Source organism: Cyanistes caeruleus, chromosome 15, assembly GCF_971803275.1.
Source record: "Cyanistes caeruleus chromosome 15, bCyaCae1.hap1.1, whole genome shotgun sequence".
Lineage (NCBI taxonomy): Eukaryota > Metazoa > Chordata > Aves > Passeriformes > Paridae > Cyanistes > Cyanistes caeruleus.
The window spans coordinates 946,307-973,755 of record NC_141715.1 but is presented as its reverse complement, the minus strand read 5'-3'; the positions used below and the strand labels follow the sequence as shown (position 1 = coordinate 973,755).

Sequence of the window (27,449 nt, the reverse complement as noted above, 5' to 3'; positions counted from 1 at the left end):
TGCTGCATTTGTGAGGGAAACAGGAGAGAAAGTGAAGGAAAAGCCACTAAAACCCCCTCAGGCTACAAATGGGTGAGCACACAGCCTGAGGCCACCACATTTCCTGGTTGAAGAGGTCAGGAGCAAACCACAAGAAAGACTTCTGGAGACAGGGCAGCAGGGCTGCAGCACAGGGCACGGGCACACATGTGTCCCCTGTGAGACTCAGCGGTGTCCAGGGGGCACAGAGGTGTCCCTGTGAGACTCAGCAGTGTCCAGGGGGCACAGAGGTGTCCCTGTGAGACTCAGAGGTGTCCCTGTGAGACTCAGGGGTGTCCAGGGGGCACAGAGGTGTCCCTGTGAGACTCAGAGGTGTCCCTGTGAGACTCAGAGGTGTCCAGGGGGCACAGAGGTGTCCCTGTGAGACTCAGAGGTGTCCCTGTGAGACTCAGGGGTGTCCAGGGGGCACAGAGGTGTCCCTGTGAGACTCAGAGGTGTCCCTGTGAGACTCAGAGGTGTCCAGGGGGCACAGAGGTGTCCCTGTGAGACTCAGAGGTGTCCCTGTGAGACTCAGGGGTGTCCAGGGGGCACAGAGGTGTCCCTGTGAGACTCAGAGGTGTCCCTGTGAGACTCAGAGGTGTCCCTGTGAGACTCAGCAGTGTCCAGGGGGCACAGAGAGACCAGCATGGCCGAGGGGTGCCTGATGTGTCCCTGTAGCTGTGTCCCCTTGGGGAGAGGCAGAGCAGAGGCCCTGCTGGGGCTTTGCCCCTCTAAGACCAGGTGCCAGCTGGAGCTGCTCCAGGGTGACCCCTCAAACACCAGATCCAGGGTGCCACATCCTCAGTGAGAGCTGCTTCACTCTGCTGAGCTGGTCTGTGCCCTCTGGTGAACTAAAAGAGATGGAGGTGGTGAGGAGGAGGGCTTGGGTGTCCCCATCTTGGGGGGGTCCCCGTGCCACAGAGAAGGGAACACGTGGGGCACAGGGATTTGGGGGAAAAGCCTCATCTTGGCCTCCCAGCCAGCCTGGCTGGGCCAGATGGGACTGACCTCTGGTGCTGGAATGGCTGGGAAGGAATTGGCCTTTGGAACATATGAGGTCACTCACAGAGTTGGAGAGGAGCGTGTGTCAGAGGTCCAACAATTTGTTTTCAGAAGGGTTTTAAGCATTAATGATTCAAGATGTTTTCCTGGGAGTGGTTTGCAGCATGAGGCTCAGTGGCTGGCGTGGGGTTGAGGTTTTTTTTTAAGGGATTAGTCAATTCATGGAGGCTGAAAGGTCTCCAGGAACACAACAGTTAAATTTGTACTTTTCCACATGGCTGAGCCTTCAAGGAGCTCACCAGGAGCGTGAAAAATGTAAACAGCGTTGTAAGCCTTGTGCCAGCCACGAGGCAGGGAAGGCAGGGAGGGGGTTCCCTGTGGATTAGTTCCATCACCTACTTCATTTTCTTTCTCTTTTTTTTCCCAGAGTTGCAGATAATCACAAGCAGAACCTGATGACTGTTGCTAACTTGGGTGTGGTGTTTGGGCCGACGCTGCTTCGACCTCAAGAGGAAACAGTCGCTGCCATTATGGACATCAAATTCCAGAACATTGTGATTGAAATTTTAATAGAAAACCATGAGAAGGTAATGGCTTCCCTTGCTTCTTTCATGCCAGTAGTTTATGGAAAGGAATTGGTCTTTACCCATGGCAGCCCCCTCTCCCAGGCCCCTCACTCCCCATGGCCAGTGGCACCACGGTGGGGCTGTGCTGGGGAGAGGGCAGCTGGCACCTGCTTCTTGGGCTGTAGTTGTGTAACCAGTGCTGCTGGTAGCCAGCCTTGTTTTTGGTCAGCCCAGTGTGAGTCAGCATGGCTGTGTCTCCATCGCAGAAATTCCCTTTCTCCTCTCTTCCCACTCCTTCATGGCAGTTTGTCCTTGGTTCCAAGAGATGAACGCTGAAGCGAACCACTGAGATGCACAACTGGGCTGGCTCCTGCTTTGCTGGCTAAATTCAGGTTTATCCAAGAGCTGGCTTTACCCACAGTGTTGATCTGAATCCTGATGGGTTTGTGTTTGTTGGCTGTGGATGTTGTGGTCTGTGAGTGCAGCAGTGGTGGCTCGGTGGGGCCGAGGTCCTGGCTGTCCCTCCCTGGCTGCATTGCTAAAAAATACCATTTTCTTCTAAGTGCAGCCAGTTCCCTGGTGATGATCTTTTGTCAGTCTGGTTTTGATTGGAAAGGAGTAACGGATTTGTGCAATTGGGCAGTGAAGGCAGAAGTAGAAACCAGCTTGCCCTGGCTGGGGTGGCACCACAGCTTGAAGTCCACATCCACTTCTGTCTTGAGCAAGACAACGTGTGCTTTTCCTGTTGGGAACACCTGGCCATGCCAGCTGTCTGTCTGGCAGGGACAGGTAGAGCAGGAAAGACACTGAAGAATGGATTTAATGGACTCCAGCAATGGAGGGAGACTTTGAGAGAGCTGGTCTGGAGGGGTCACTGCCCTTCTCTGAGCCTGGGGGTTCAGAAAAGGAACAATACATAACCAAGTATCAGCAACCAACAAGGCTGCTGCTCTTCGGGTTTGTGCAGTTTTAAAATTTCATCCCCTTGAGAAAAATGTGATTACTCAGTTTTCTGACAGCTGTGGCTGGAAGTTGCAAAGACTTTCCCAATCTGGTGTGCAGCCGTGGGCTGATCTCGCAGTGGGGGCACAGGAGGGACACTGCCTGCTCTGTCTGGGCTGCTCATCATCACCTGCACCCCCAGAAAGTCAGCAGAGTGCCAGAGTCTCAGGGTTCTTCACAGCTTGCAGTGTGCATCTGCACAGCTTGCAGGTGAAAAAGAGAGGAGTGCAGACAGAGAGGGAATGTGGAATTTAGGAGTTTGTCCCCAAAATGTTGCCCTGTTGAGGGCATGTCCTCCTCAGAGGCTGCGCCGTGGAGCCGTGCAGCCCAGGCAGGTGGGCAGCTGTCCTGTTCCACGGGGTGATGCCAAAGAACAGCTTGTTTATTGTTTCTAACAGATATTTAACACGGTGCCAGAGGCTCCGGCGTCGAACTCGCAGCTGCTGTTATCCCGCAAGAAGAGCACGGAGTCGAAGCCTCCCTCGTGCAGCGAGCGGCCGCTGACGCTCTTCCACACGCCCCAGCCCAACGAGAAGCGTGAGTGCCCTCCCAGCCCTGCAGCCTTGCCCTAATCACGCCTTTCAGAGTGTCATTCCCGTGCCATTCCCCTGCAGTTTTCCCGCTGTCAGTGGAAGGGATGATTCCATAACAGGGTCAGGCTTCGGTTTCCTCTGCTGCTGCGTTAGTGGGGAGTGGAATCTCTCCTGGCATCCAAGCCCTGAGCCGGGGCTCGGCATGAGGCTGCCTTAGCACGGGATAAAGTGTTGCTGTCCCCTCCCCACCTGACGGGCCCCTGCGTGTCCCCTTCTCATGTTCCTGGGCCCGTCATCGCTGCCATCAGCTGCGGGACGCGGGTGCCACACCTGTGCCCAGGGCCCGCCGGCGTCCCCCAGGGCGGCCCTTTCGGGATGCCCTCGGGCACTTTGCCTTTTACAGACAGGAAAACTCGGCCAGGAGGTTCGGCATTTTCCTGAGGATTATGTACCGTGGCAGTTTAAAAATGTTGGAGCTCATCTTTCCATTTCTGTCACTAATTGAAGCTCCAGATATTTGGGTGAAGGAGCCAAGGCCCCAGCCCTGCTCATGGGGTGGCAGAAATGTGTCTGCTCAGGCTGTTGTTTCATGTTACAGAGCAAACCCAGTTCCCAGCTCTGGTTCTTCCTGCCCATGTGCTCCCAGAGCCAGGCAGCTGCACACAGGGAGCTCTCCCACTTTGGTAAAAAAGCCAGAGAGTCTCCTGGTGAGGCACAGGCACACGTGGAGCGAGGAGCAGGGGAGGGCTGGGGATAGCCAGCTCCCCAGGGTGCACAGAGTGCTTGCTGTGGACTTTGCTGACTCTCAAAACACGTGGGTTTGTCTGATTAAGTTACTGTTAATCACCAGGCACTCTCCTTTCGGAGGGTGGCGGAAAGATCCGCGTGGGTTTGAGGAAGCAGTGCTGGCCCCAGAGCGTGCTCTGGAAATGGTGTGGGACGACTCTCGGTGAAGCCTCAAATATCAAATGCTGCTTTTGAAAACTTTGAGCCCCAGTAATTTATTTGCTGCTAACTAAGCAGTGGCTTGTCAGCCTCCAGGCTCTCTGGGCTGCTGGAGCCTCAGTGTGCCATCCTCCCCATGCCTAGGAGAGGAACTGAGCTCATTTCTTTATTTCTGCATTTATTTATTCCCATGTGAAGCAACATTTTCTTGTTTTTTCTCCTGACAGTCTATAACCTCCTGTGTCTTTGGGAAGCCACTCCTGTTTTATTTGCCTTCCCTGCTGCACATCACAAGAAATATGTGAGGTTTCCTTTCTTCTTCTTTTCTTCTTCCTTTGCTTCCTTACTGGTCTGGAGACAGACCAAGGCTCTTAAGTCAGGGTGAAGCACAAGGGCTTAGGCAGCTGCTCAAGCCCAGTTGAGCACCACAGAAATTGAAAGTTGAAATTGAAGTTGGAAGCGTTCTAAATTCCCATTTAGAAATGTGCAGGGTTTACATTTTTTAAGACTGGGAGCAGTTTGACATAAAAAGAAGTGGAATGGGAGAGTGGATTTTTCCATCACTTGAAATCTGTTCATCAAAGTCCAATATCTTTCTGAAATTTTCACTACCAGGCTGTGTCTAAGTCAAAAATTATCACGTTCAACATACAGGGATTAGATAATCGTGATTAATCTATGATTATAGTGATTATTTTGTTGTTAAACATTTACATTTTTATCCGTATCTGACCCGGGGAGTAGGGTGACACAAGTGTCACCAACACAGCAAACACCATTTTCTTCCTTATCAGTTCTTTTGTCATCCCCTCTCTGGTCCCTGGGGTCACTGTCACCAAAGTGCCCTGATCAGTTATCAGGCAGAGCCCTGCCCCATCCAAGTGTTCCTGGAGACAAAGGTGAGGATCCAGTGGCTCTGCCTGCCTGACCTCCCACCACAGACAGAGTTTGGGGAAGGGGTGAAAGGCTCTTCCTGTTTCTGTGTGCTGGAAACGCCCTTGAGCTGATGGGCAGCTCTGCTCTTGGGGCTGTAAAACCAAATTAAATCTTCCAGCGAAGAATCCTTCACATGAGCTTTCGAAAACATGAAGCAAAGTACAGTTTCACCCTTTTAAAAGGGAGGAAGTAAAATAAATCAGGAGTTTCAGATTCTGCCATTCATCTCCCTTCCCCTTGAGCTGAGGCATTTCCATTCCTGTGGCTGTTGGGACTCCGAACTCGCTCTTGGCGCGTGGCTGCCGTGGAGATTAGAGGGACAATCCACGCTGAGCTGCCAAGCTTATGGAGCTTATTCCCAGCCTTCAGCCTTGGGCAGAAGATGTTTGCAAATACTAGGCTGGTGTCAGTCCACACTCCAGGGTTCAGGTCAGCTCCTCAGGGCTTTGGGGCTGGCCAGGCTCAGCACGGGCAGTCCCTGCTCTTGGCCAATGTGCACAGGTGGCGTCTCATGGGCTGCCTAAAACCTGCTCTGGCGGTTGCAAAAACAGAGGGATTTGGGGTTTTTAGGTCCTTAGGCAGCTTAATTTCTTTTCTTTTTCATCTGCTGGCTACCACATCTGCCTGTCGGTATCTGTGGAGGTCAGTGCTCTGGTTTTCTTCACTCTTTCCTCTTTGCTTGGATCATCTTTTTCATCACAAGATGCTGGTGCCTCTGAGCCCTGAGGGTTCAGCTTTCAGACTTGGGGACAGAGAAATGTCTGTGCTGCTTGTTCCCATGGTGGCTCATTGTCCTCCTCTGTCACCAAACCCTCTGTCCCTTGGGACTGATTTCAGTCACACAAATCCATTCCTGTCCGTAGCTTACATTTCAATTTCTTTCAGGTTGTGGCATTTTGGATGCTGTAGGGAATGTAAAATATATTAATACCTTGAGAAAAGTGTGTATTTTTCTACTAAAAATGATGTTCATTTAAATGTATCTGCGTCTTAAACCCAAAAGAGCTAAAGGGTACCTGGTATTTCTTGTGGTTTAATGTGTACTGTGTCAGTAACTAACTGAGCTCTGGGGAGATGTCCCTGTTTGCACTGGCACAGGGTTTCCTGGAACACTCCATGCCCTCACAGCCATTTGTCCTTCACTTTGTCTGCAGTGGCAGCTGGTGATTCTTGGGTTTTGGTGTCTTTTAGAGGAGAACAGGAACAGCATCATCAACTCCAGCCTGGAATCCGTCATCTCTTCAAACACAAACAGCTTCCTCAACTCCAACAGCGCTCCCCAGCCCAGCCTGAACTCGAGTGATCTTGAACTAGAAGTAATTAAGCCCAACAGGCCAAATTCCCTGTAAGTACAATGGTAATTAGTGTTTTATAGACTCTCCATCCTTAATCTTTAATTAGAATTGTTTCTTATCCTCAACCTCAGCAGTTTGCTGAAGAATACAATTTCACATTTTAATTTTTAATGGGCACCAAACATTGGCCCTCCATTTTTAACTCGGTCTAAGCAGTGGAATTAGTTACTGTGGGTTACATCTGCCATCGGTTCCAGCTCTGATGGTTTTGCCCACGTGGAATAATTTTGAGCAGAACTCCCCAGTGCTGCCCGGCCCATCTGCTGATAACTCCAACACACACAAAGGACTTTTCTTCTGAGTTCAATCCTGCGACTGTTGTCAGTACAGTTGATCTCTGGCCAAATCTATGCTGTTGCTTCTGCTATTGCTTCCTTCATCTGGAAAGTTCAAGGGAAAAAATAGTGACCTTAGCAAAGCCTCCCTGGGGACGGCCGAGTTATTTATGAAGTCCCTGAACTCGCCGCGCGGAGCCCTCGCGCGATGGCTCCGCCGGGGGAGTTTCCTTCCTGCGGCCCCGCAGCATTTTCCCACAGAAGCTCCCCTCCCTGCCATGTGAAGGGCTGCTCAGACCTGCAGGAGATGGAGCATCCCTGACCTGCAGGAGATGGAGCATCCCTGACCTGCAGGAGATGGAGCATTCCTGACCTGCAGGAGATGGAGCATCCCTGACCTGCAGGAGATGGAGCATCCCTGAGGATGGGTGGCAGGAACGCCGCTCCCCTCCCGGCACCGCCGGCTGCGGGATGTCCCAGTGCAGGGACACCGTCCTTCCCACCCTCCCACGGCCCCAACACTCCCGGTTCCCACTGCTCTGGAGCTGCCCCCGTGCCCTGGGGGCAGCAGGGTCATGCCTGGGCTCGCTGGGTGCCAGAGGGGGCTCGGCAGGGTGCTGGGACAGGTGCTGTGGGCAGGGTGACGCTGTTGCCTTGGCTGGGTTGGGTGTGGGGTTTGAGGTGCAGCTCTCCCTGCAGCATTCGGGATGGCTCCAGGCCCTGCCCGGCTCTCCCAGGCAGGAAGGTAAGTGTGGAACGGACACAGGCTTCATCCAGCTTCACCATCTGCTCTGCTTCCATCATCATCCTCCTGCCACTAAACCCTGAGCTGCAGCAGCTCCCCAGCCTCTCCTCGGCGTGCCCAGCCCTGTGCCATGCCTGCTGCGTGGGGATCATCCCACAGGGGAGAGCTGTGGGGCAGGACAGACCACCCAAAGGTAGGACACCTCCAAATCAAGGCTGTGCTTTACATATGGTACATACAGAGTAAAGATGCTTCTCTCTGTCATGCCTGGTTGAAGCTCTGGAGTCAGTCACATCCCATTCCCACAACAGGATGGCTTTAGTTTGTTTATCCTTCAAAGGGGAAAAAAATGGTGTGTCTTATCACAGAATGAGCCTGGGTGTTGCTGGGACCTTACAAGGATTGCTTGCCAAATTCACAGTTTTTCAGATTCCAAGAGCTGCCTCTTCCTAATGATTTCTTTCTTACCAGGAGTTAAAAGGAATTCAGCAGAACCCCTCAGTTAAAGCTGTGTGGGTCTCTGGGGAGTGGAGGCACCGTGCTGTTCCCGAGGGATTAGGTGAGAGGGCTGGCACTGAACCAGGTGCTTGTGCCAGTTACAGAACCTTTATTTGTGTGAGGTGAGCTGAGCTGAGCAGGACAGCGCTGGCAGCTCCTGGCTCTGGCAGTGCTGGTGCCATTTGGTGCTTTTCCACAAGCTGGGTGACCATGAGATAATTCCTGCACACACAGAAACATACGGGGCTCTGGGCTGTGTTGAGCTAAAGGTTGAAATATGGATCCACAGGTCAAATATCCTCTGTGACCCCAAATACTGGGCCATTTAAATGTTTTTAATCCAATCTTTCAATGAGAAATGCCACATCTAACCTGATTTGATTCTGAGTGTGTGTGGATGTCACTCCCTGTGCTTGCCCAGCAAGGGGGCTGTGCCTGTGTTTTTGAGAGCTCCGTGGGGTTCTGCCCTCGGTGGCACTGGGTTTGCAGTGGTGAGGATGAGGAGGGTGAGGAGGGCTGCCAGCAGCAGGACTGTCCCCAGCCCTGCCCTGTGGCTGCAGGCTGGCTGGGGCAGGGTGTCTGAATGGTGCCAGTGTCCGGCGGCTCGGCGGGGCTGCCCAAATAACGTCCCCATAAAGACACTTCTGTTTGTCCCAGCAGCTGAGAAATGTGGGCTTTGCCTCGCTCTGTGCCCCGGGCTGGGGCCCTGCTGCTGCCGTGCCAGGGGTTCTGGTGCTCCCCTGGAATTACTGGGCCCACAATTAGGCTCTGTGGCCATGGGGAGCACCTGCAGGTGCCTCGAGGTTTGTGCTCCTTTGAACTCTGCTGCTCCTGTGATACCTATCCCTGAGTCCTGCTTCAGGACTTTGGGGTTTTTTCTTGTGTTCCCAGTTTTCTGTAATTCTGAGCTGTGGGCAGCTGTTCAGGAGGGGCTGTCTGCTGGCAGCCCCCAGCAGCCCCCGGCCTGCTGAGCTGGGAGCCTCACCGGGAGCTGCAGGGAAAGCAGTTGGGTCATTCTGATGTTCTTTGTTCCTCCTGAGGAGTCCCACTGATATTCCTGTGGAAATAACTCCAGTGGGTGCCAGAGGGAGGCTCCTTGGAGCCTGTTGAGGCCTGCAGGCCTGGGCCGTTTCTTGTGTCCCGTTTGAGGCCGTGAGCACCGATGTGTCCAAGGTGGCCTTTAAATGTGCCAGCTGTAAATTGTGAGCACCATCTGTGAAATGAGAGATGTTTGTTTGAGCTTCTGTTTACAAAAGCCCTTGGCTCCCTGCTAAATGCTCGTGTATCCCCCAGGTCTGCTCTGCCGGGAGCTGCGCCAGTTCCCAAATCCCCCTGGTCAGCGAGTGTCGCTTCTTCCTCTGCTGCAGCAGTGAAGTGCTGGGGCTGGGGTCCCTCCACCTCGCTGCTGGTCCCCCTGGCCCCCTCCCCAGGAAAGGAGCTCCTCCTCATCAGCTTTCCCTGGAGCACAGCGCAGACTCTCCAATCCAGAGGGAAATTGTTTTGCTGCAGGGCTCAGGCTCTTCCTTCCCAGCCACCAATCAGGCTTTTACGATGGGAATGCATTTATTTATTAGGGCTGGGTTTATTTTTATGGAAAAACTGCTCTGGGCAGGAGTTGTACTGGGTGAGTCAGCGGGACTGCTGCCCCGTGCCAGGAGCTGTCGCTGTGGCTGCGGCCACCGGGGCCACCAAACCCTGGCCAGGGATTTGTGTCCAAAGCAGTGCTGGGTTTCTGTGTCCCTTGGGTTTCTGCGTCCCTTTGGTGCCTGTGTCCTGTTGGGTGTCTTTATCCTGCCCCTGCAGGAGGCAGCTTCCTTAGAAAACAGCCAAGCATGAAGCAGAGAGCACGGTGTTTCCAGCAGAGATGCGTTCTTCAGCTGAGGCAGGGCAAGGGCAAGGGAATGCCTTACAGGGGAGGGTTCAATGGGATATTGGGCAGGAATCGTTCCCTGGCAGGGTGGGCAGGCCCTGGCACAGGTGCCCAGAGCAGCTGGGGCTGCCTCATCCCTGAGAATTTCCAAGGCCAGGCTGGACAGGGCGTGGAGTGGCCTGGGCCAGTGGAAGCTGTCCCTGCCTGTGTCAGGGGTGGCACTGGCTGGTTGCAGCCAAGGAGACACAGCCAGTTTAACACCCTTCCCATGTTCATCCGTGCCTCCAGGCCTGCCAGTGTTCCCAGTGCTGTGCCCATCCTCACCCTCAGGCCCAGGGCACTGGTGGATGGGGCCATGGGCCAGGCTGAGCCCCCACATGCCAGCCCTGGCCCAGGCTGATGCTGCCCCTCCTTCACCCCAGGGACTTGGCATTTAGGGAAATAATAACCTTGGGAAACTCAGATTTAGTCAGTACATGTCTATTTGCATTTAATTTCATTTTCTCACTGACCAAGTATGGCTATTTCTTTGCCCTCTGTGGGTATGGAAAGAAATGAGGAGCAGATCTAAGGTCCAGTGGTCATGAAAAAATAACCCAGTTACTCCAAGGAAGAGTGGTTATTCCCACATAAATCTTCATTAGGCATCCCAGTTAAAACTGAACATTTCTCTTTCCATGCCTGAAAATGAGAGAAATTTCAGATACTACTGTCTCCATCAGGAACTTCTCCAAGTGTCTGGGGGTGAGGTGTGGGGCAGGGGGACAGGGGACAGCACAGCAGGGACTGGGGTGCTGCTGCACCTTCCTCCCTTTGCTCTGTTCCTGTGCTCTGCTCTGAGGGCCTTCACCATCCCAAATCCAAGTGCAGCATCCCAGAATCATGGAACCACAGACTGCTTTGGTTTGGAATGACCTTCCACTATCCCAAGTTGCTCCAAGCCCTGTCCAGGCTGTCCTTGGACTTTTCCAGGGATGGGGCAATGCATCAAACAGGAGAGGGTAGGATTTTTTTTGGAAAAATGGTCTCTTAAAAATGCAAATAACTTAGACAATTATCACATGAAAGCAAAAGCAGGTGAGGTGAAGCAAACAGGCCTTTAACTGCTGCTGGTTCCTCTGCTGGGGAGCTGCAGGAGAGACCAGGCTGTGCCTGCTGTGCCTGCCCATCTGTCCTCATCCAGAGGGGCTGTGGAGAGCCAGAAATGAGTCCTTAACCTGCCTGACCTCCAGTTCCTCTCCCTGTGCTCCCAGGCCCTCGTTCTGCTGAGCTTTCATCAATCTCTGCTCCTGTTGTTTATAATCCTAAAGAATAATGGCAATCAGAGGTGCAGAGGCACAGGTCCCACCCTCATCCTGCCTTCCCGGCAGCCACTTTGGGAATGTCCCTCTGAAATGGCATCTCTGGGACTTCTGTTTAAGAAATTTGCTTGTGCATCACGTGCTTCTGTCCCCGAGGAACCTGGATCCTCACCCGCTCTCCTTCCACCCTGAGATCCAGCCCCACTTCAATTTGGATAAAGGCCAGGAAAATGCACTGGTGTTTTGTTTTGCAGTGTGTGTCACTATAAAAAACAGTGACTTGTGCTTGGAGGGGTCCAAATCAGGAGGAATTTCTCCATGGAAAAGGTGGTCAGGCCTTGGAACTGCCCAGGGAGGTTTGGAGAGCCCATCCCTGGAGGAATGGCAGGAATTCCTGGAGGTGGCTCTCAGTGCTCTGGGCTGTGGACAGGGTGGGGATGGGGCACAGCCTGGACTCGATGGGCTGGGAGGGCTTTTCCAGCCTCAGTGACTCTGGGATTCCGTGCGTTCCTCCTGGCTGGGAGAGCTGGTGCCCAGGGGGGTCCCAGGGGATGGTGCTGGCAGGAATGGGGCTGCCCCAGAGGCTCCCATCTTGCACTGGACTCTGAGGGCCCTGAGTGGTTCTCACTGTAGCAAAGACGTTTCCATTTCAATTTCATTTTCTGGTTCGGTGTTCCGATGAAATGGCAAAGGAAGCGCTGTGCTCGGCACCGGGGCTCTGCCGTGGCTGGGAGCTCCCTGCTGCAGTTGGGGTGGGGAACGTGGAACTGCGAGGAAATAGGAACTTGATTAATTGCGAGGCTTTGGGCAAAACAAAGCTGTTTCTTCTTCCTTCCACTGCATTGTGGCCGCCTGGCCGGGAGCCACCGCGGCTCCTGAGCAAGCCAAGAGCTGGGAGAGGCGTGTTGGGGCCAGCAGAGCAGGGCTGGGGCTCCCTGGGGACCTTCCTCTGCTCTGTGTCCCCTGCTGCCCTTCCCTGGGGGGATTCACCCGAGCACCCGCTGTGTGCTGGACCCCATGGTGACAGCTGCACACTGGGGCTGGGGGGAAGTGTCTCCCTCCAACTGCTCCCTGCAGCCACTCAAAGCTCAGCCCAGACCCCAAAACTCTGCTCTTCTGCCTAATCTGGCTTTGGATCGCCAAGGCCTGCCCCGAGGGGCGGATCTGCGGGCTGCCAAACAATAAAATGGCATTTTTGGGGGATTAGGTAAAATCTTGTAATCAGAGCAGCTCCAGAACAGCCTTATCTAAATTGCTCTTTAAGAGGAGCAGACCCATTCCCAGCTGTGGTCCTGGGCTGGGACAGGGGGTTTTACACCCAATATCTGAGGTTCCTGCACAGTGGGATGGCTGGAGCTGGAGCAAGAGGTGCCCTGGGTGGCCCCCAGCCCTGAGTCCCCAAGCCAGGCTTTTGCTGCTCCCTTCCAGGCAGGGTCAGGGTACTCTATTATTTCATCTCCTCTCCCCTTGATGCCTCCTTGTGTGGCTGCTCAGGGTTTGCATCTTCTGTGTCTCAGCCAGGGGCTGGTTTGTGCTCAGGAGGAGCAGAGGTTGCTGCCAGCTTAGAACAGAACCCGCCTAGCTCCCCGTCCTCTTACTTGAGAAAAGTTCCTAAAATTCCCAGTCTGCTGCTTGGCTGATTCCAGATGACATAACATTCAAACTATCTTATGACTTATTTTTTTTGGTGCAGGCTGTTGTGAGGGTGTCTGTGTGTTTGTTTCTTTTAGAGCAGTTTTAGCTTGGGAGTCCTAGATCGTGCCTGTGGTGAGAAACCTCCGTAAACCAGAGTGATTCAGGGCTCTGGCAAATGTCCTCAAACCTGGCTCGTGGAAAACACAAGCAGCAAACTCAATAGACTCCACAGATAAATATACTTGAGGCTTAGTTGCTGATGGCCATATAATCTTTAAATTTATATCTGTGTATATATATATATATATATATATATATACACATGTATATGTGCAGATTTCTTATAGAAGGTTGAACTTTATGATCTTGGAGGTCTTTTCCAACCTTAATGATTCTGTGAATTCCTTCCCTTGTTGTGCTTAAATAATCCAGGGTTTATTTTCTAAGCATCTGTATCCTTCCCTGAGGTATTTTAAGATGTGTGGAAAAGAGTGCTGCTCGCGGGCTGCAGGAGCAGGGGTTGGTCTGGGGAAGGCAGAGGGACAGATTTCCATTTGAGGTGGGATGTTTCAGGCAGTTTGGGTAGGAGAAGCCCTCAGCAGTGGGATCCTGCCTGCCCCAGCATCTCTGTGTGCTGCTGCAGGCCCGCAGGAGGAAAAGGTGGGATCTGTTTTCCTGCTCTGTGGGCTTTCCTCAGGCCCTGGAGTTTGGCACAACAACTGTGCAAAGCTTTAGCTCCTTCACCAAGAGCTCGGCTCTTGGTCTAGAAACTTCCCACTAATTAAATTTGGAAATGAAGGCAAATATTCACATAAAACAAGTCTCCAGCCCTGTGGCCAGCCCCACGTGATGCAGAGGTCATATATCAAAATATTTCCTGCATTCATCCATTCGAGCCGAGGGGATTTGTCAGGCTGAGCCCCCTGGGGCAGCAGCAAGGAGCTGGGGCTGGCTCTGAACCCTCTGCCTTGCCCTGGCCATGGCTCTGCTCCTCAGGGGTCTGGAGTCACAGGGGGTGTGGGGGTGGCTGCAGATGGACGGACAGATGGACAGACAGATGGACAGATGGACAGACAGACGAGCAGCCTCTTCAGAGGCTCCACAGCCCAGGCCACCCCGCAGCTCCTGCAGCCTGACTCCCCCACCCTCAGCCTTTCCCAGTGCTGCCCCTCTGGAGACTCCTCAGATGTCTCTGCCTTTGAGGAGCACTGTTCTGTTTGGATGATGCTCTGGGAACATCTAAGGGTGCTTCTCACGAGCTGAGTGAATTTAGATTTCCTTGCAAGAGTTCTATAAAAGCACCTTAAACTTCAGCGGCACGTGATGTTTAAGAGGAGCTTTCTAGAAAGCCTTGTTAAAAAAGGAGGTTTTGTACTCCATTGCTTTCCTAATTCCTGTAATTAGTGTGGGGATTGCTGCATAGCAGCATCTTCAAAGAAACTGCCTCAGACAGATATTGGCTAATGGAAATTTTACTTTCAAACAGAGCAGGATTTGAAATCCATTGCAGTCGCAGATGCAGGAATCAAAGATGCTCCACCAAAGCCTTCCCTGGGGCAGTCACAGGCACTCTGTGTGAAGAGCTGCTGTGTGGAGCTCAGGATCATCATCCTGCTGCCCAGGCCTCTCTTGTTCTCTCTCTCCTCCCCTGCCTGCCTTCCCCCCTTTGATTTTGGGGTCCCGGGGTGCCCCAGCCTGCTCAGCTCCCACATCCAGCTCTGTTCCCAGCCCCTCTGCTCAGTCTGTCCGAGTTTCCTTTGGGCACAGACAAACCTTTCACAGAGCCTGCTGAAAGCAGAAGGATGGTACATTAGGTCTTCCTGCCACCTGTCAATGCCACCTCAGATGAAACAGAGTAGAGAAACGGCCGAGTGCATTCTTTGGTTCCTCTTTTTGCAGGGAGATCAATTCAAACCCAGGGATGTACCCCAGACTCTCCCTTGTAAGAGTCTTTTGATGGCTCTGGGAGTGTTTTTGAGGCTCCAGCCTCACCACACAGCGCTGGCAGTGCTGGGAGCATCCCAGAGCTCCCCCCTGGCCCCAGCTGCTGAAGGAGCTGGGGTGGCCAAGGGGACGTGAGTGGGGTTCAGATGGGGACCCCCCTCTGCCCCTTCCCCAGCAAAAGGCTGACAATCCCCCGAAGGGACCCAGGAGAGCAGGGCTGCTGTCTCACAAAGACATCGTGTCTCCTCTGAAAGGAGATCCTTGTGCCTGATTAATCTCCTAAATTAGCTGGAGCTGTAAGGCCAGCGCTTTCCCCTCACCTGGGGGTAACCCAATCCCCCGCTGCTGTGCAGACACTGGTGACAGGGCAGTGCTAAGCTGGGACATTGTCAGCAGCAGCAGAGCTGGCAGCAGTCCCCTGCCTGTCCCCATGCACTGGCACTGTGCCCCAGGCCTGCGAGTGAGGGGTCCTGCAGGGGAGGTGTCCTGGCTGGGCACTGGGAAGGAGCACTGATCCATCTTTTGGTGATGTCTGCACCAGCACCTGCAAAAACATGAGTGCCAGTGGCTGTGACACCTGTGGAGCTGAGGAAAATCCCTCTGGCTTCAGACTGTGCGGAGAGGGAAGGGAGGTCAGGCGTGGGGATGGCTCCAGACAGTGCCCAGGGGGTCCCTGGGGGAACCTGAGGAGCAGGGGAAGTTTATTCCCTTCTGTGCCACAAACATGCTCCAGGGCTGGAGCCCCTCTGCTCTGGAGCCAGGCTGGGAGAGCTGGGGGTGCTCACCTGGGGAGGAGAGGGCTCAGGGAGAGCTCAGAGCCCCTGCCAGGGCCTGAAGGAGAACTGGAGAAGGACTTTGGACAAGGGTCTGGACTGGCAGTGAGAATGGCTTCCACTGCCAGAGGGCAGGGATGGTGGGATGCTGGGGAGGAATTGTTTCCTGGCAGGGTGGGCAGCAGGGACAGCATCCTTCCCTATCCTTCAGCTTCCCTGCAGCTCCAGGTTCCCAAAAGGAGGTCACCCTCAGCCACACAGCTCAGCTTTAGCTGCTCGTGGCTGGCAGAGCCGGCTCGGCAGCGCTGCGGGGCTGCCCGGGGCACAGGATGTGTTTAGCTCAAATATTTGATCCTCCCAAGCCCCCCACAGCTGAGCTGGGAGCTGTGATCCCACAGGGACTTTAATTTCCTTCATTTGCCACGGATCCCATATGGTTGCTGGGGTGGCAGATGGGAGAGTTTTCTTTTCAGGGGGAGGTAAGATAGCAGTGCATGAATGCCAGGGAGGAGTGAGATTTCTGGAGGGCTGTTGGGTTCTGCTTAATTGCAAACAGAATTTGTTGGTGACTAATGCACCCAGCCTTGCAGCATTAGCTCATGTTAGAAGCTGTGGCACGATGGAGAAGCCATGACTAAGACACTGGCTCCTGATTTACCAACACTTCCCTCCTAAACTGCCACTTTGTCTCCCTGCTGCCACATTACAACTTTTCTATTAATAATTAAGAGCTTTAACACAGTTTGAAAGCACTCGGTTCAACATAAAACCCTCCAGCCTGATTTTGAGTCTGCTGAGAGCCTTTTGGGCAGAGAGGAAGAGGGAGGGAGGTATTGATGGAGCAGAAAATGCAGCTGCTGAGCAAAAGGTGGAGATGTTGGGAAGAAATCCTTCCCTGGCAGGGTGGGCAGGCCCTGGCACAGGTGCCCAGAGCAGCTGGGGCTGCCCCTGGATCCCTGGCAGTGCCCAAGGCCAGGCTGGACATTGGGGCTGGAGCAGCCTGGGACACTGGGAGGTGTCCCTGCCATGGCAGGTGGGGTACTGGATGGGTTTTGAGGTCCCTTCCAGCCCCAGGCCATTCTGTGACTCTGTGTCCTGTCCAGGCTGGTTCGTGTGGAGCTGTGGCTGCCTCCATTCCCTGCCCCACCTCCCCCTGCCTGTCCCAGTGCTGGGACCGTGTGAGAGCAGTCACTGGTGTGTCTGTAGCTTGCTGGTGGTACTGGTAATTCTCTGTTGTGAACAAGTTGTGCAGCTGTTACTGAAATGCTGTTCCCTGTTAAGATGTCACGGTGCTCCCATCACCTGGAGCCCACCTGGGAGGACACCTGTGCTGGCACCAGGCTGGTCCTGCAGCTCCCTTCCTGCAGCGCCTGCTCATGCTGAGAACTCATCCATTGCTGACTCTCTGCTCGCTCCCTCGCTCTCTCCAGCACTCGCAGCAGGCTCTGAGCTCTGTGCCAGGATTCTGTACCAAAGCAGCTCTGTCATCTCCTCCCTCTGCACCACCAAGCATCATCCGTCTGCGCTTGGGAACGTGGGACAGCAGCTCCAGCTCTCCTCCCCGCAGCCAGAACTCATCCTGGGCTCTCTCTAATTCAAGTGGAAAAGCTTTTAGATGGTTTAGGAAATGACTAAAGCAGGGAAATATTCCCACACATGGGAAATCAGCCAAGCAGCCAAGTGACAAGACAAGCCCATGTGCTGGGTGTCATCAGGATTACAGAGGGACACGTCCGTGTTGGTGGGAAGAAGATCCTGAAATCTGTGCTGATGGAGATGGGGAACTGGTAAATGGAGATGTGGGGAAGGTCTGTACTGAAGAATTGGAGTCTTTTTGGACCGGTTTGGTCAAGTGATGCTGACCACAGGCCATTTTAGCTGCTTCTTCCTTTAAATGTGTCATTTTTTCCACCCAAACGAGCATGCAGCAACATTCCTCCTGAGAGAGTAACACTGCAGAGAGTTAAACATCATTTTTCTTGCCTCAAAGTACCAAGCACAGGAGGAGCCCTGCCAGACTGGAGCCCTGTGAGCTGGTGGTCAGGTCAGTGCCCAGGAGCTGCTGGGCTTCCTGGAGCCCATCCATCACTCCAAGCTTTGCTAGGACCTTCAGCACTCCTTGAGCCCCAGGAGCTTCCCAAAGCCAGGCTGCCTCCCATTTCATTTAGGCAACAAAGCCATGGCTGCTGGTGAGCTACAGTCTGTCCTTGTTTCAGCAGAGCTGAAGTGCTCTGGCATTACATAAAGCTGTAATTTTCTTTTTTCTTGTTGCTTTTGAGAAGAACCTTATGTTCTGCAGCTAGGAATAGATCAGGGAGCAAAGGGCTGGGTGGTCCTTGATGTATTTTACTGCAGTCAGGTACTGATCATGTCAGAACGGGAATATTGTTGTTTATTCTTGAGGTGATTTCATGAAAGGGCTGGAATGCTCCAGTGGGCTCTTCCCATCCATAGCTGTGAGATGTTCTGTGGCAGAAATAGCCCCGAGTTCCACAAAAATAAACAAGTTGTAAACATGTTTGAAGTGGAAGTGATGTCCTCTCGGCCAGGAGAACAAAGCAGCAGAAGTTGTCTGGAGACCTGCTGAGAGGGGCTCTGAGAGCTGCACATGCCTCGGGGCCCTGAGCCGAGTGAGCAGCCAGAGGCAGCCTGGGTGGAGGAGGAGGAATGAAAGAGGCAGGTTAGGAGAAGGGATCACAAAAAAAGTTTTTTAGCTCCAGCAACTCCTGCAGAGTCTTGAAACAAGAGTTATTGCTTTTTTTCACGTGTTTGTGCAACAAACTAAACATCTGCATGGGAAAGGCAGCGTGTACGGCCGGCACGGGAAGCAGGGAGGAGGATTTAGCTCCTAAATTCATTTCCAAGTACTGTGCTTGCTGGAAGAGTGGGATTGCTGGAGGGAGCTGCAGTGGAAGGTGCAGGTGCCCCTGCAGGTGCTGTGGCACCGTGCCCTGCCCTGCCCAGCAGTGCTCCCTCCCTGCAGGATCACAGCCACTGCTCGAGGGGCACTCAGACCAGCAGGAAGGGCCTCAGGATGCCTTGGGCTATGCACTGATGGAGTTCCCCCAGCTGCTTCTGCTGGGGAAGGGTCCATTCTCACCTTGGAAGACTCTAATTTGAGGCATTTCTTTGTTTCCTGCTTCTGATGGTTTTGGTTCTTAGCAATTTTCTCTGTTTTGTTTCTACTGTGCACCCAACAGGAAGAGCCCCTCGCAAAGCCCTCCCGAGTAAGAAGAAGGAAAAAACCCATCCAGCTGACATTTGCTGCCTGCAGGCAGCAGCCAGAACTTCCCCCCCAGCCTCTCACCACCTCTGCTCTTTTTGTGAGAAGCAAAGCAAACTGGATCCTGCAAGAAAACTGTTTTCCAAAACACCAGAGACCTCGGGATAGCCTGTTCCCTCATGTGCACTGGCATCTCCAGCGAGGCAGGACGCGGGTCTGGCAGTCACAAAAGCTCAGGAGGGTGATACTCAAGCAGCAGCTTGAAAAGAAGCACCTGAATTTCATGGGAGGGAGGTGAACCCTCCACACTCATCATCTGGGGTCTGTCAGTGCTGGGGAGCAGCTCAGCTGGGTCCTGAGCTATCCATGGGCTCTTCTTGAGGAAATGTTCTGGAAGGACTTGCAGAGCAGCTCAGTCACCATAGGACCGTGTCCATCCTCTGTGAGCACCTGATGGGCACGGGGTGTTTTCTGTGGCACCAAGGATCCAAAGACACCAAAATCCTGCTCCAAATTAGTGATAACTTCCTAGGTAGAGGCTGGCCTGAGTGTTGGTTCTTCCAGGCTTTTTTCCCTGGTAACTCGGAGAACCCTGTGGTTGCATTCCCCACTGTCACGAGCGGAGCGGGCGCGCAGTTGTGGAGCGATGACAGAGCGACTTGAGGAGCAGTGAGAGCCGTGTTCTTGTGCCATGATTTCATCTCAGAAAGTGCAGTAGCAATTCCTAGTCCTGGAGCCCTGTGCCACTGGATTTTCCTTCCTTCGTGCAGTGGAGAGGACCTGGGTTGGTGGCAGACTCAGTGGCCATCCCATGGTGGCACACCCAGTGCCATGTCTCAGTGGCCATCCCATGCTGGCACACCCAGTGCCATGTCTCAGTGGCCATCCCATGCTGGCACACCCAGTGCCATGTCTCAGTGGCCATCCCATGCTGGCACACCCAGTGCCATGTCACAGTGGCCATCCCATGCTGGCACACCCAGTGCCATGGCCTCTTGCACCTTGAGCCACCCACAGCCACAGTGGTGGGAGAGCTGGTGGCTGTGGGTGGCCACTCTCAGCAGGACAGGCTCAGCCACGTTTTGGCCACCAGCTCGTTGCCCCTCCAAGTCCCACCTTGGCCAGGCTCCTCTTGGAGAAGGGAATTGCTAGGCCATCTCTTTGAAAGAACTGCTGCTTAAAGGGTTAATTTTGGCAGTTTAGGTGTCCTTGGAAGCACCTCCTGTTTGGGGGCAGGAATAGATGGAATATCTGGGAAGTACCAATGGCTGTCAGGTTTGGTAAAGACAGGAAAACTCATTTTTCAGAAGATGGACAGTTTTGATGACAGAAATGCTAAAGGATTGTTTTTAAATAGTGATGATTATTAGCAGAACATTTTGAGGATCTCGTTGATAGCCTGCCTGACAGCATTCCCCGTTTTCCAGCCTCTGGTGAAGTCATGCTTCACTCACTTCTGTATCCCATTTCTCTGTGTGTGTAATCTTCTGACATAATAAAGGTGTTGCCTGTAATTCCAGAGGGAATTAATCAGTGTCTGTTGAATCCAGTGACACAGCTTCTGCAAGGAGTCAAGCCAAGAGTTTGGTCTTGAACAGAGATGGTCCTATTTCCAAGGGGAAAGCATCCATGTCATAAATATCCCCCTGTGGTGGCACCAGAGGACATTGGGGAAGGTTAAATGTTGGTCTGAACTCTTGTAGGGCTGAGGTTCTCCACTTGTGCAGCCACCATTCCCTGAATCCCTTCCCTCTACCCCAGAAGGCCCCAGCTGAGGGGTAAGGACATCCTGGGGGTTGTGCCCTGTCTCACCCATCACTCTGTCATCAGAGGTACTGTCCCTCTCTCAAGGAGAAAACACAAGTCACGATGCTTTTACAAAACTTCTTGTTTTTACAGAGGCATTTGCAATGTGGACAAGGATTTCTGGTGTTTTATCAGGGATGGAGTTTCTAATCTGAATTGGATAGGGAATACCAGTGAGTTGCTAAGCAGAGAAGCAGTAAATGAATCAAACTGATGTTTTAGTACAATAATTGGTTTTAGCTGAAACTGAGAATGACCTGAATCAAACAGTTTGGAAGGACCCAAAAACTTCTGTGCCTTTACCAATCCAGTATCTTGACTCAGCTCCAGTTGACAGCTGTGGCCTCAGGAGTCAGCACAAGGGGAAAAAGGGATGTAAAGCATGGAAAACAAAATCAATGACACTTCTATACACGGCATGTATGAGCACCTCAAGTGACAGACAGAGGGGGTGGAGGCTGCTCTCAGGCATCATTAACATCCAGAAATGGCAGCAGCTGTTTCTGGCAGCTCTGGGGGAGCACGAGGCAGGTAAGTGGCCAGCACAGACCCTCGGCACGTGGGGTGCCAGGTGCGATGGACGGGGCAGTGGAGTGGGGGTCAATTGGAAGATCCAGCTCTTGTTGTCCAGACAGATGCAGATCCAGCCTTGAAACACTTCCCAAGGTCTTGGCTCTTCATTTTGTGGCTGTCTCATGCTCGGAATATTCCCAAGGCACTCGCTGTCGTCGGCTGTCGTCTCTGTGTCTCTCGGTTGCCGTTTGTTGCTGTGGTTGCACGTTGATAAGGTCTCTGGTTATGTCTTGCAGCCCTCAGAATCCAAGCCCAACGTCACCCCTCTCACCGTCCTGGCCCATGTTCTCTGCGCCATCAAGTCCTATGCCCACCTCCTCTACGTCCAGCGACTCATCCCCCATCAGGTCTGTTGCACAATTCGCTTGGCTTTTTGTTGCTTTTGCTATTTCTGTTTAATTTCCTCGGTTTCCCCCACTTCACTTCCCTTTCCCTTGGCATCCTGCTCGAACCCTCCCAGCACAGCTGTCTGCATTCAGCAAGAGGGGAGCTTTCAAGCCCTCCTGCCCCAGGAGAGCCCCTTGGAACACCCCGAGCCCCTGGGTCAGGGAGCGGGAGCTGTGCTCGGTGTCCCTGCTGGGCTCAGCTCAGCCCCACGCTGGCTTTGCTCTGCTCTACCACAGGTAAGAAGTGTACTGCCAGGAGTAAAGAGCCTTTGGAAAGCTCTGCCATCCCTGCTTTTCTGGCCACAGAAATCATCTGGGATCCCAGGAGGGTGATGGGCACAGGGTGGCTGCTGTGAGCCCAGGCTGAAGGTCCTTGGGCATCGCTGGAGCCCATCGTTCCTGGGAGCTGCAGACGAAGCAGTGCAGGATTCCCAGCAGCTCCCGGAGCAGTGGGGCAGGCTGAGCTGTGTGCCAGCCCCAGGGTCCCCCTGTGCCCTGGGGTGCCTGCACCAGAGCAGGCGCTGCCCAGGGGTCCCTGTGTGCCTGAAAATACCTTTTGTTTTTCATCTGATGCTCTCAAGTGCGAGTGGTGCCTCCCCGGCAGTGAAGGACCCTCTGGAGCTGGGAGGCTTGTTTGCCCATCCTGGTTTTGAAGTGTTTGGGAGCTGCTCGTGTCAGGCAGCTGGAATTTGGAGAGGAGAGATCTCCATTCTGGGCTCTCTTTGCAGCAAAGCCAAAACCATTCCCAGCTCCTGGGCTTGGAGTTTGGTTTGGAGGGGAACTGCTCTTGCCATGAAGCGTTGCTGCTTCCCTGGGCTCATCTGAGGAACTCGGGGGAACTTCAAGTCCAAGGAAAGATAAAATTGGTAAAACCACTGATCTGAGAATGGTGGCACCTCGTTCTGCACCCCAGCAGCTCCTGGGGCACTTCATCACTTCCCTGGGCTGTGTCAAGCTGAGCAGCAGTGCTGGATGTGGGGGCTGCTCGAGCAGGGCCTGGCTGGGCTGGCTCTGTCACTGTCACCACAGCCTGGCAGTGTCACTAGCCCTGCTCCAGCCCAAAGCTGGGAAGGATGGCTGGGGATTCCAGGTGCAGGGACAGCTCTGTGTGCCTGTGCTGTGCCTGAGGAGCCCTGAGGTCCCTCTTTTTCCTCTCTCTGCCAGCAGTTTGCTCCATTCCTGGTTCTCCCTGCTCTGATTCCCTCCCCTGCAGTGTGGGCTGACACTTCCAGCAAAATCTAATGGCTGTTAAATCTTTTTTACCTTCAGGTACAGGCTCTAAAGAAGTGCAGCAAATTCTTCACTGATTTGCTTGGCTTTCTGTTTTGAAATAACCTTCCCCAAGTGCTAATTCCTCCTTGTGAAATTCTCCTCGTGCTTGCAGCTGCACTTGGATGGCTTTGGCAGAGCGGGGCCGGTGGCAGTGGGTCACTGCCAGCACCTGCTGCCACCTCTGCTCTGTGCCAGCCTCTGGCCAGTGATGGCCCCTCAGATACAGAACATTCCAGCTCCATCCTGGAGCCTGGAGCCGTCCTGGGACCCTCCGGCTGGGGCTGGTGCTGTTTGGGCACCAGTGCGGGCCAGTCCAGGCGGTGCCAGCGGGGCTCAGGCTGGGATTTGTGCTGTGGTCCCCTGGAGCCTTGTGCCTGTGCTGGTGGCCCTGTGCCCACACGTGGCCTCTCTTGCAGCTCCCCTCTGCGCAAGGCCCGCGCGCTCTACGCCTGCAAGGCCGAGCACGACTCCGAGCTCTCCTTCACGGCCGGCACCGTGTTCGACAACGGTGAGTGCTGGGGATTGCTGCTGCTGCTGCTGGGTAGATCACAGGGACACAGCTCGAGGTGTGGTGAAAGGAAGAGAGAGTTTATTTTTCCTCCCAGGATTTATAGGTTTCTGACCATGGCCAGGGGTTGGATGGTCAGGATAACAGTTTCCCACTCCTCTGGCCATGAGAGATGTCCATCACAAGATGTGTAACAGAAGGAATGTATACCTGTCTCTGTGTTTATAGTTACTGTCCTGGGAAAGACTTAGAAAACTATGTCAGCGAGCTCAGAAGCTGAGTTTTCAGGGTGACAGGGGCTCCCCTTGGGCCCTGGGCTCCCCAGAGTTTGCCAAACACGGCCTTTCCCAGGGGCTTCTGCCAAGGGGAGATTGGGATCCGGGTATCAGATCTGGGTGGCTGCTGTGAGGTTTCGTGCAGGAGCTGGGAAAGCCACGAGTGCTTCCTGCTGGGGCAGGTGGGCTTTGCTCAGACACCACCCTAATGAACACGGATTTGGTGTTTCCTGCTCCGAGACTTTGTGCCCTGTGGAACTGAGCAGCTCTGGCTTAGTTATAATCCCAGCGTCAGGAAAAGACTTTTTACTACTTTCCAAGTCATTCTTGGCTTTTAAATGCTAAGCATTGTCATTTGGGAAGCTGCTGCCACAGGCACTGGTTTTGCCCTGGGATATAGAGGCGAATACAGCAGCAAGGGGAGGAGGATGAATATGTGTGAATTAAAGACAATCCTCCAAAGCAGCTCTGTAGTCATCTTATAAATAAACATGGTCTCCCCTCTGAGGGCCCGTGGGAATCAGAGCAGCTAGGAGGGGAACAAGTTTGAATTAAATACATTATGTTTGCTGATAAAAATCAATGGATTATTCAAGGGAAAAAGCACACAGCGTGTTCCAGTCACTCGGCTGGCTGAGGACGGGAGGTGGAACCAGCCTGGCTTGGTGGGAGTCCCGCTGCCACCACGGGGCTTTACACAGCCCAGAGGAGGCAAAGGGATCTTGGCAATGCTTGCAGCCAGGTTCTTGTCTGAGCTTCTGTCAGGCTGCAGGTGGCTGAGCAGCGGCTTGATCCGGGTTTGGGGCTGCTCCCACAGCAGAAGTGGCACTTTGGGAGCTCCAGTTGCGCTGGTGCCTCGTGCTGGCGACCCCAGACGTGGAGCAAGGGAGCGAGGCCAGAGCTGCAGAGTCCCAGGGAGCTCCAGGAGCTCTGGAAAAGCAGCTTCCCACCATTATTGTGGGAGGGGGGATATTCCTCTGCCTGCAGACGTAACCCTGGCCTGGCTCCTGCAAAATCAGCAAATTTTTGGAGGTTGATTGAATAAAGAAAAGGCTTTTGAGGACTGATCAGGTTTCTGGTTGTACACAATCAGGTTGCAGGGTTTGCTTTCCCGCTGGGATTGTTCCTTAATGCAATTTCCCTCCAGCCTGGGCCCAGGCCAAGCCGGGATGTGCAGAGTTACCATGTGCTGGAGTTAACCACGTTCTCTCCAACTTCCAAGAGATCTTAGCTCAAATCCAGAGGAAGTTTTGAGCCCCTGTTTTTATCCCAAATACTTCACTTCCTCGGCCCAGCAGCCCCAGGGAGTATTTGTAGCCTGCAGCTCGCTGGGTCCTGCAGTGGGATTGACTTGGTGAGGCCAAGGAGCCCCAGGGGAGCAGGCAGGGACAGAGCATTTCAGCTGCCTGAGCCCCTTGGTGTGTTCACAGAATGGTTTGGGTCAGAGGGGACCTTGAGGATCATCTTTAACTGTTAGTTTCCTTCCATAAGAATCAACACAAGCTGAAGTCTCCCTGTCTCTGCAGTTCACCCATCCCAGGAGCCCGGCTGGCTGGAAGGGACCCTCAACGGCAAGACAGGACTGATCCCCGAGAACTACGTGGAGTTCCTATAACTGTGGGGTGCACAGTGCCACTGCTGAGCGTTCCATGGTATCCATGGGGAGTCCTGCAGGCCCCTGTGCCCTCTGCCACTGTGTGACCGGGGTGAGGACGCCCCTGTGCCCGCTGCTGGATGTTTGTGTGGCTCAGACGTCGCCTCTCCTCCCTGCTGCCTGCGGGGGAGTGGTGCTGGGGATGTGGAGAGACTCCCCCAGCCCCAGGTGGGGGTGCTGAAGCCCCCATCCCAGCGATGGAGAACCAGCCAAGGGACGGCCGAGTGCTGCGAGGAGCTGAGCTGAGGACTGGGAATGGCCCGAGGCTGCAGGGGGACAGTCCCTGGGAGCCCAGGGTCCCACCCAGGAGAGCCCTGTGCTCCCAGAGCCTTCCCTGGCTGTCCCAAGGCCAGCTCAGTGGTGCCAGGGCACACCCCGGGCTCTGGGGCAGGGGAGGGGGCCGAGCTCCCGGGCTGGAGGTGCCCCTGGGCAGCGCTGGCTCTTGCAGGCGAGAGCGAGCCCGGGGGGCTCGGGGCTGGCTGGGCTCTCCAGGCCCTGCTCGCTGCACTGAGGAGGGTTTGGACCAAACCCCTCACGCTCTTTTTTATTTTCAAGGTTTTGATTTTGTGGGGTAACCCTCAGTGTGTGTGAGGTGAGCAGCCCGTGCTGCCGTCCCCTGCAGCCCCAGGCACGCCTCAGTGCTGCTGTTGGGCTGTTTGGTACCTCCCTGCCCCAGTCCCTCTGTACAGACACATCCGTGCTCACACACACAGTGTGCCCTGCTGGAGCTGCCTCTGCCTCCTTCTTCAGGCTTCCCTTGCTTGCAGCCTCGTCTGTGCCAAGTCTGTGCAGTGCTGGTTGTGCCAGGTGAATTATTTCCATCCTTGGGGGGCATTTGCTGCTGCTGTGGCCGGGATGGGGCTGTGGAGAGCCAGGGAGGAGCCCTTGGACTGCTCCAGCCCGGCTCCTGCCTCCCTGGACACGCCACGAGGGCCCAGCAGCGCCAGTGTGCAAACCCCTCATGGCTCCAGGGAGTTTGGAAGGGGCAGCTGGGAGAAGGAGCCCTGTTTGACTGCAGAGCCGGGATTCTGAGAGCTGGATTCATATTTTATAAAAAAAAACATCTCAAGAGAACCCCTGGCCCGTGGCGCTGGGGATGGAGGTCATGGCTTTTTGTAACAGTTTTAAAGACTCTCAGTGACTGAATTGCTCTATGTGTCGCTTTTTATTTTTGAAAGGATTAATGTATAAATAGAGTATCTTGAAATATTATGAGGAGAAGATCTATATTTGATATTTTTAGAAGAGCTTTGAAGCTGGTGACCAAGAGGCTCCAAACCCCCCGGCCCCTGGCCTGGAGCTGCTGCTTCCTTCAGTCCGTGGTGTCACTTAGAGAGGAGGGAGCTGAAATTTCAGCCCTCTTCACGTTTTTGTCCACAGTAATTAAACTTCCTGGGCTTTTGTCTTGGGGAAAAAAAAAGAGGAAAAAGGCAATCATTTTTTTCCTGCTTTCCAAGGTGGGTGGCACAGCTCATTCCCATGGGATCACACCCTCTCCATAACCCCTGGGGAACACTCTGGGCCCCTCACTCACATGGCTGGTATGGTTTGGGCAGGGGTGATGTCCCCAAACTGCCTCGTGGTCTCTGCTCTGAGGAGTTGGATGAAGAGGGAGAGAGGTTTGTAGGGATAAAATCCGGTGTTTCCCTCGCACGTTGCTGGTTCATCTCCATCCTTGGGTTTTATAGCCAACTTTTGTGCTATTTCTTGGCTTTCCTGAAGCCAAGGATGAGGCTTTATCCAGCCCTGGCATCAGATGGGGTTGGGCTGTATCCAGCCTTGGCTTTCTCCAGCCCTGGCTGCACTCGGTGGCTGGGCCCTGGGGCTGGGGGTGTGCGAGAGCCCCTCCCTGGGCTGGGAGAGAGGTGGGGAGGGCCGAGGGAAAGGGGTTTAAAATCCCTCACTGTGTCCTCTGTCACCTGCCAGCGCTGTTTGTGTTTGTGTTTGTCCTGTCCCGAGGCTCTGCCGGGGCGGAGCAGGGCTGGGGGTGAATGGGAATTGCAGAGGGCCAAGAGGCTCCAAAAGGCTTTGTCTGGGTCAGGCTGTTCAGGATCCTGCTTGTGATGCTGTGTGAGCACCAGCACTGCTGCTCCCACCGTGTCCCCACAGAACCTCCCTGTGCAGGGTCCCCCCGCTCCTCCAGTTACCGAGACTGGAGTAAATTCCTTTTCATGGGCCCTTGGGAGCTTTTGGATGTGCTACCTAGAGAGTTTCTGGGAACAAAAGTCCCACGCAGATGTATTTACAAGATGTCTCCTGGAGGAAAGGAAATCAAACTGAGGCAGAAGTTATTGCTCTTCCAGGAGAGCCAGTGGAATATTTTTTTTTTAATTAAAATTTTCCAAAAAGAAAAA

General features: G+C 53.9%; 1 protein-coding gene and 1 long non-coding RNA gene across 7 annotated transcripts in view; one reads left to right on the top strand and one right to left on the bottom strand.

Annotated features, from left to right (window-relative positions):
* The window catches only part of ARHGAP26 (Rho GTPase activating protein 26), a 100,762-nt gene extending 73,313 nt beyond the window's left edge, over positions 1-27,449 (top strand). For 2 of the 6 annotated variants that reach the window (XM_086851817.1, XM_086851816.1), the window contains 6 exons: positions 1,448-1,607; positions 2,987-3,125; positions 6,194-6,347; positions 21,237-21,347; positions 23,075-23,166; positions 24,968-27,449. In XM_086851817.1, the coding sequence (XP_086707943.1) occupies positions 1,448-1,607; positions 2,987-3,125; positions 6,194-6,347; positions 21,237-21,347; positions 23,075-23,166; positions 24,968-25,056 (745 nt within the window). In that variant the 3' untranslated portion in view covers positions 25,057-27,449. Of the gene's footprint in view, positions 1-1,447; positions 1,608-2,986; positions 3,126-6,193; positions 6,348-18,598; positions 20,136-21,236; positions 21,348-23,074; positions 23,167-24,967 lie in introns of those variants that run through there. The other 4 variants (XM_086851819.1, XM_086851818.1, XM_086851821.1 and 1 more) reach the window with 2 other exon arrangements.
* Positions 4,228-9,254, bottom strand: LOC147650318 (uncharacterized). Its single transcript, XR_015276741.1, has 2 exons — positions 7,031-9,254; positions 4,228-6,980 (listed from the first exon to the last, which is right to left on the bottom strand). It is a non-coding gene; the product is annotated as an uncharacterized LOC147650318 (long non-coding RNA).